The sequence below is a fragment of the Silurus aristotelis genome (genome assembly GCF_946808225.1).
Source record: "Silurus aristotelis genome assembly, chromosome: 3".
Classification (NCBI taxonomy): Eukaryota; Metazoa; Chordata; class Actinopteri; order Siluriformes; family Siluridae; genus Silurus; species Silurus aristotelis.
The window spans coordinates 24,855,112-24,863,378 of NC_139576.1; the positions used below are offsets into that span (position 1 = coordinate 24,855,112).

Genomic DNA, 8,267 nt, shown 5'->3' on the forward strand with positions numbered 1-8,267 from the left:
TTTTCCAAATTTTTAACTTTTCCTGTTATTTTTTAAAGACTAATGTACAGTAGTTACGCAATAATATGCTCTAAGAGGAAACATTGAATATTTAACCTAAAATGAGATGAAATGTCATGTTTTAAATAAACTAATGACATTCTGACTTTTATTTTTTGTTGTTGTTTTATTTAGATTTGAAACACACACACGATACTAGCACACACACACAAAAAAAAAACAATGTACAAGAATTTATGCCGAAGAGTAATTTTATCAACACACAATAAATCATTAAACTGCTAAGAATGTAATAGAAGCAGAGCAAAATACAATTTCACAGCCACAAATCAATCCCTCAAGGATCCATCTCCAAGTCCCTGAGAAGCAATCATGGACTACGGAACACTGATGACTGAGTTCAGGTGTAAAAGTAACAGTGGTAATTAACCAGAACAGAGGATGATGTAAAAAAAAAAAAATGGACTGGAAGAGCAGGCTTGAGTACTGGTTTAGTAATGCACCATTAATTTACATTTATATTTAAATTAAATAAATCCCCCACTGGTCCCCTACTACCTCAAGAGTCTCCAGTAAATGCTGGATTTGCAACAGTTGTTGTTGCTTTCTGGAACAATGGATTTTCACTCTGGAAAGTGAGAGAGAGAGAATCTAATTAAAAAGTATGGTAATATTCCACTCTATTTCAGATCCCTGTGGTGATGATAATGATAAAAATGATCAAACTATCAAACTATGATAACAGCAATCAAAATAATAAGAACATACTTTTGCCCACTGACGGCGCTGTGCTTCCTTTTCAAACCTCTTCCACTCTTTGAGGTCTTTGAAATAAAATATTGCCTTAATGAGAATGAGGAGTAGAAGTCCAATCAAAGCCACAGCGGCAAGAGATCCACCCACTATGCGTCCAACATTCGGGCCCTCCGGACATTCTAGCATACAGAGAATACAAAAACTTAAAATTTAGTCCTGGTATATTTTTCTACAAGAAAAGTTAAGTTAAGATATTTTTGCAATGTCTAATGTTATTCCAAAGAATATCAGAGGTTATTTAAAAAAACTGCATTAAAAATATAAAACAGCAATCAATTTAATTTGATATTTGGAAATCTGAAGAAATGTGGATTGTTTTAAAATGAAAAATAAACTTTATATAGCACAGAAAAATTCAGTTCATAGTGCTTTACAATAAAAAAAATAAAAATTAAAGATAATAGGCATTATTTACAAAATTTTTCATTGCTAGGATTTAAATCTTTTTGTAAATAAAATATGAATGGTAGCGTGCTGGAAATCAGTGTATAGTTGATATTGCTTAATAGACTAATCTAAACACTAGTGAAAAAATACATTCTTAGAGTCAGAAAGCATTTGTTTATGGATAATGTAACAAAACAAATGTTACAACCATGGTCAGAGTTACTGATTTGTTTTACCTCTGTCTTTCAGGACGTTCACATAATACCGGTCAAATCCGTCTTTCGGAGTCATTGAGAAGATCATCCGGCAGCCCTCTTCATCCTTGACTTGGCAATCTCTTTTTGCCAGTTTTTCATTTACTGTAACTTCAAGATGGCTGCAGGGTTCATCGCATCTCTTATCCAATGGTCCCTTGTTAAATGCTTTGCATTCAACACAGCTCCTAATTTTTAATAAGAGGGTGTAAATATAAGCATATGAAATGAATACATAAAACATTTATCGCAATAATGAAGTCATGGATGAGTACAGGTCACAAATATTGTTTTGCTATTCCAACATTAAACAATTAACAAATATGAATGATTTAACGTTTTAGAACAAAGATCCATAATATATACTTTAACACTGATTAGATTCTCAACAACATTCTTTACATTTTCTATTAAAAAGTTTACATACAGCACAAACACCATAACCTGCGTTATCCAAAAAAAGTGAAAGCTCACCCTGACTTTTCGCAGGGCAACTCGCAAGTTGGACATGTGTCACATCTGATCCCCTTGTATCCCCTCTCACAAACACACTGGTTACACACACATTTGCCACGTCCATGGCACACAGTTTCTCCCGTCACACAACTTTCATCGGATTTCTTGCACTGACAGGCTGATCCTTCATAGCCATCATTGCATTTACATTCTCCACATCTGCAAGTCCCGTTCCCTGAGAAAAAATCCATAATGTGAGTGCATGCTTGAAGCGCTGTGTGTGAAACTTCATTTGGCATATATTTGTGTCAGTACCTCCACACAATTTGTTTTGGAACTTTTCACAGTGTTCATCGTCACATTCGCAGTGAGGACCGTAGTAGGATTGACCCCCCTCAGTTTGGTGGCACTTGCACACTCCACACTTGCAGTCCCCACGACCCTCACACTCTGTCCCGTTATCTTTGCGGCATTGAGCCTTCAGTGCGACCTCATCTTTCTTTTGCACACTGCATTCACACCGCTGTCCCAGGAAATTCGGGTTGCAGCTATGGCAAGAGAGAAGCATAAAGTATCACATATAAACCCTTTTGTGTAATTTATTTTGTACAGTATGAATAAATAATGATATACAGGCATAATAGATTTATGAATATCTAATGTGTGTACACATCAAATGTTGACACATGAACATATTATGGTACACTATGGTATACAAATGAAGTTCCTGTGAATAATAAAATGTATTAGGAAGCTTCTGCTTAGTGTTAAACTTAAGGTCCCCTAGTTAAGTCTTATTTAAGAGTTGGAGAATAGCATAAAGGAGTAGTAAACATGGAATATAATCCAATTACTGTAGCAATTCATCCATCTAAAAACATGATATAAAGTTGAATTTAGTTATTCTGTATTTTAGCCATTATTATGGAGTTTAGTTATTATAAACTATCATGGCTAAAGTACAATTTAAAATTGTTCCATACAGGGTCCTTAAACATTTAAGAGTTCATAGCTTCCTAAGTGTCAAAACAGCAAAGCTAATAACATCTAAGATCAAAAGATAAGAGACAATAAAACAGTGATATTTACATCTAGATGTGCTAAGCAACATAGAAACATGGTAGCTTATGGTTGAACCCTAGAATTTTTCAAATGGCCAGAAATATCACGACAAGTAATATGACTGACAAATGTCACTTGCCCAGGTATGCCCTGTTAGGTTGATTGTTAAAATAATTAATAGATGCAGATGTCTATTCTTTTGGGCCATTGGTTTTGCCTGTGACCAACCAAAAAAGCCATCCAAGTTTTAACAAACAAATAAAACAAAACACCGTAAAATAAAAGAGACACAATTAAAACATAAATGGTGTCAAACTACATTGGAGGTTCTTCAAAAAGCAAAAAAGAAAAGCCTCCTAAAAGCTGATATGTCAACATATCTCTGCACCCTAATAGAAAATAACAAAAGGAATCCTAGATTCTTATATAACAAGAATGAGATCACCGCCAAAGCCAACACATCATCATTATATAAAAGCGATGAATTAATTAATTGTGTATAAGTTTATAAGTAATAAAAATGAAAATATCATGCATCAGACTATAAATTTAAGATGGACTATGTCTATAACAGTGTATATATATATATATATATCAAACTGTATCTATATCTATAACAAAACTGACTAAAGTGTTTCAGTCTTCTTTGCGAGACTGAAATTATTTCAATAATATCTGTATCAAAATGGACATGTCTACTAGATCCTTTACCTACATATTTTTACAAACCTATAACCAGATTCAATCAAACATTTATAAAAGGTTGTAGCAAAGCGGTTATGCTTATACATTGAAACAATAAATATATCAGGCATATTTAGGCCTCATTATAGCACAGAGATAGATTTGGTTAAAGTGGTAAATTACCTACTACTGGCCACTGATCAGACTTTTGTCTCTTTGCCTGTTATGCTTGACCTTAATGCAGCTTCTGACACCACTGATCGGACAAGAAAATGTTGAAGAGACCTCTCCTGGCTCAGGCCTTATTTGACTTATTGTTATTAGTGTGTAAATGGTGACTTCTCAATCCACACTAACCAGCACTGAACTGCCTTGCTCAGTACCTGTGCCAGCTTCTAGTCTTTAATGATCTGCTAGGCCTACCTCAAACAAAGGTTACAGCTTTCTTGTTAGTGAAAATTACAGCAAGGAGCAGCGCTTCAAACTACAAAGGCCAGATTCGAATTTACAAAAAAGTACATAGATAAGTCACAAAATTCGACAGCCAAGATCATCCTCTACCAAAGTGATTAAAAGTGTGAAGAATGAAAGGATCGGCCAATGATCCCAAATCATACAAGCTCATGTGTCAAGCACAGTGGAGGTAGTGTTTTACCTAAAAATTGGGCAAGTTCTGTGTTATCTAGGTGTCAGTAAACGAATATCATAGAAATCATAGAAATTAGGTAAATGTAAATTTGCATTTACATTAACTGTGCATTTCTGTAAATGCAAAATGGCAGACACAACATCAACAACAACAATGACACTACCACCACCAATAAAGACAAATAAGCAACAGAAGCTTGGAACAGAAGTGGAGTTTTTTGGTACCTGCATGTTCCGCAGACAATTTTTCCTTCTTTATTACAGAAATCGTGTACGATGTCCTGATTGTCGCATTCACAATTACATCGTGTTTTTACCGAAACCTTCAGTTTTTCATTGAACCCCAAAGGACAATGCTGAAGTTTGAATCTAGGCATTTTGCTGCCTTAACAGTTACACTGAAAATTACCTGTAAAGAAAAAGGACATTGTTAAACAGGTAGGGCAATTATATTTTATTGGGCAATACAGTATTTACTATACACTATATACAATGCTATATTACTATTAGGTAATTAGGCATCTCTATGAAGGTAATAAAGAATATAAATTCATTTAAAGCTAGAAACAATTTAGTAGAAGTTAAAAAACTAAATGCTTTAGATAAAAATTAAATGGCATGTGGGCTGTGTGTTACGGTACCTCCTGTCCGATGTTAACATTGTTGCATATCCCTTTATCACTAGGCCTCTCTCCACCCTTACATTTAGATGTGAATGTTACTGATATGCCTTCTGGGAGTCCATCATGGGTCACAATAATATTTGAGGAGAGTTTCTGTAAAAACAATGAAAACACAAACAATGTTTAGAAATAGATAAACACTTGCAATTTTAATTTACAATGACATTCACAAATCCAGCACATTGTGTACATAGTTATATAATTATTACAAAAAGGTATTACTCATATTATATAAAGGTAAAAATAAATTTCCTTACATTGTATGCATCCACAATTAGATTTACCACATTGCTTGAATCATTACTTAGTACTCCAACTTCTGATTTAGGAATCAGTTTACTCAGCTCCTTGAGAAGAAAACATAACAAAAGATATTCCTTATAACAAACATCTTTTATTAGGTTAATGTTAAATGAATCTGAATCAATTATAATCCAATAATACTCACTTCATATATTTGGGATACATTTTTAGTTACAGCAAATATAGGCTGTATGTTTTGCTCTTCCAACTTCCTGGCTATCTGACCAACAGATGGGTAATCCTGACAAGGACAGATTATTCAAGATACTTATTTTGATTTAGGCAATATGTTCAAGAAACAGTGTAGCAACAAATGCTTACATTTATTTCCACTATATTACTTCAGAAGCTTTCAGACATACCCAAGTGTTGCTCTTGCTGTACTTGTTGTTAATATCCAGCTGACAAGTCTCTTGGTTTGGTTCGAGGATGCCAGCAAGTTTCCCATCACCTGCCATGTGGAAACCAGCATCAGTGGCCAGCACCAGCAGCCGTGTGCTGTCTCCCCAGCCAATTTTATCCTGTGAATGGAAATTAAAGTTGGTACTACAAGACTATATGACAAGGCAATGTAGGGAAAGCCACTAAATGATCATGCAGCTGATTTTTGGAAAACAGCCAAAAATTAGCAAAAACGTAACACACTTTAATGCCAAGCTGTCAAATTAGCCATTTTTGTTTATTCACACACTCGTGTTAGCATAAATAAAAAACAGTCAAAGAAACAATTAGTAATGTTTATTTATTTATTTATTTATTTATTATTTTTTTAAAAGAAGCGTAGGTTGTAAATTCAAAGGTAGGTAGTGAGTGTTTGTGTGTGTGTGTGTGTGTGTGTGTGTGTGTGTGTGTGTGTGTGTGTGTGTGCGTGCGTGCGTGCGTGTGTAGGAAATGTCACAAGGGGTTTTCTGTGACATAACACAAAAGTGAATGAAGAAATATTGTAACATGAAAAAGAATAATAAATAAAGCCTCACCACACAAGTGACAACTTGCATGATGGCATCCAGACTGCCCTCTGGCATGTCCAAGTTGCCAGATATGTTTTGCAAGGATACTTTTTCAAAAAAGATTTTCTCATCCTTTGTCAGACTGAGGACATGCTGATAGCCAAATGCTGGCTGGCATTGATTTTCTTTGGCTGGACAGGGCTTTTTTAACTTTTCTTCGGCTGTGTCCGTGAATGGAAGAAGTGTTTTATCGACAAACGAGCCAAAGCCTGCATGAATAAATCAGGTTATTCAAAAGTCATTTTAAGGTGAAAACATCACTAAACACTATAATGCTCATCTAACACTGTCTCATGGATTTTCGTGATATAATCACAAAATTTAATCTATTAATTTGTGTTCATGGACACTAATTTTCCTCTTTTTTAGTGTCACTCAGCACAACTGCCTCCTTCTGGCTCTGTCTCCATAGCAACAGAGGCAGAGGATCATGGGTAATGCTAACAGAAACGCCAGAGTTAGGGTTATACTGTAATAAAGGTGTGTGTGTCAATTAACAGTCAATATATTACTGTATTTTGACTGGGAGGGAACCAAAGATGATGGTTTTATATTAGTGAGTATCTTACCAAATTTAAAGCAATTAAAAACAAGGATAAAATCCCCTGCTTAAATGTTGAGTAATAGTGCTTGAAGATCTATAAAAAAAATCTATAACAAACGAGGCAAAAACAATACAGTGTCTGTGATATCCAGCGGAAGGAAAACTTTGGCGGAGACACCAAAAATACTTCCTATTGAAATACATTACATAGAAAGTCGTCATCAGTGAAACAAAAAAAAGAGGGAAATTTGTGTCTATGAACACGAATCAATTGATAAAACTTCGTGACTATATTTTTTGTGACTGCCGTGAGACAGAGCTGGCTCATCAGCTCATAGACTGCTGTAACTATTTCACAAATGTGCATTGCATTTTGTTTCTAATATCTTCTGTCTTCACTGCTTCTATGGTAAACTTTATTATTGTGGCTTTAACATTGCTAGTTAATGGTAAATGACCAATGAAGTTCTTGCTTGTTTCAGGAGCTAAGAGAAAAACAAGTACATTTTATGTTTGAGATCACTGACAATCTTCCTGTTACACTCCAATGTAACGCCACTAACAATGGTGGTGTCAGGCAGCAGCTAACTTTTCACAGAAACAACGAAAATACAACATCAAGTCTGTAAAGTCGTCTATTATGCATCATCATATGTTTTTTTACCTATCCTTGCATTTCCAGTGATTTGCTGTAGTTTTTTAAGAATTTCTATTCCCAGGTTTTTCACATTTTTCAAGTCATCACCCATTGAGTAGGACAAATCCATCAGATAGTACAGATCCACAGGGTAGCCCTCTGCCCTTTTAAATGAGAAGTTGAATGTGAAGGCTTCACCTGAAAAAAAAAAAAAGTTAAATTTTAGGGTTAAAATGGCTCAAGCAAGTTTTCTTTTCTTTAACTATAATACTCATAATCAGCTGATATTTAGATTTGTCAGTTTTAGCATAGGGTACCCTTTTGGGTTGAGGTCATTATCATTTATCATTTTAAGGTAACATACCTGGACGTAAATTGAGTTCAATTGCTTGTGGCTGCACCTGAACTGGATTTTCTGTCTTTTGTGGTCCTGACAGTGGTTTGTTGGTTCGAATGTAAAGAGCACTCTTTGGGTTAATTATCATTCGGCTATCATTTGGGCAGCCTCTTTCTTGAAGATTCTTTGAAGTGTCACATCGTACTGCTTCTGGCTCTCCAGGCTTGGTGAAATTCTGTGTATAAGAACAGCAAATCAGTATCTACATGTTGATATTTGTTATTTTAATGCAAGCCCCATGGAGTACAGAGTAAGCGGTAAATGTCTGTTATCCATGTAGATTTTTTTGAGAACTGCAATTTGAGCACTAAAATGAATTGCTCCAAAAAGTGATTGGTATTGGGTTCTTGCTGATATGCATGATTGGAAAAAGGTTTTTCAACAAT

At 34.9% G+C, this 8,267-nt stretch overlaps 1 protein-coding gene across 1 annotated transcript in view; it reads right to left on the reverse strand.

Moving 5' to 3' along the window:
* Positions 1–146: 146 nt before the first annotated feature.
* The window catches only part of itgb2 (integrin, beta 2), a 10,797-nt gene continuing 2,676 nt past the window's right edge, over positions 147–8,267 (reverse strand). The window contains 14 exon segments of the mRNA XM_083537511.1: positions 147–628; positions 769–935; positions 1,440–1,645; positions 1,932–2,148; positions 2,229–2,461; positions 4,533–4,659; positions 4,662–4,716; positions 4,949–5,083; positions 5,248–5,337; positions 5,439–5,534; positions 5,656–5,814; positions 6,271–6,512; positions 7,512–7,682; positions 7,849–8,056. Coding sequence (XP_083393637.1) covers positions 560–628; positions 769–935; positions 1,440–1,645; positions 1,932–2,148; positions 2,229–2,461; positions 4,533–4,659; positions 4,662–4,716; positions 4,949–5,083; positions 5,248–5,337; positions 5,439–5,534; positions 5,656–5,814; positions 6,271–6,512; positions 7,512–7,682; positions 7,849–8,056 — 2,175 coding nt within the window. The 3' untranslated portion in view covers positions 147–559.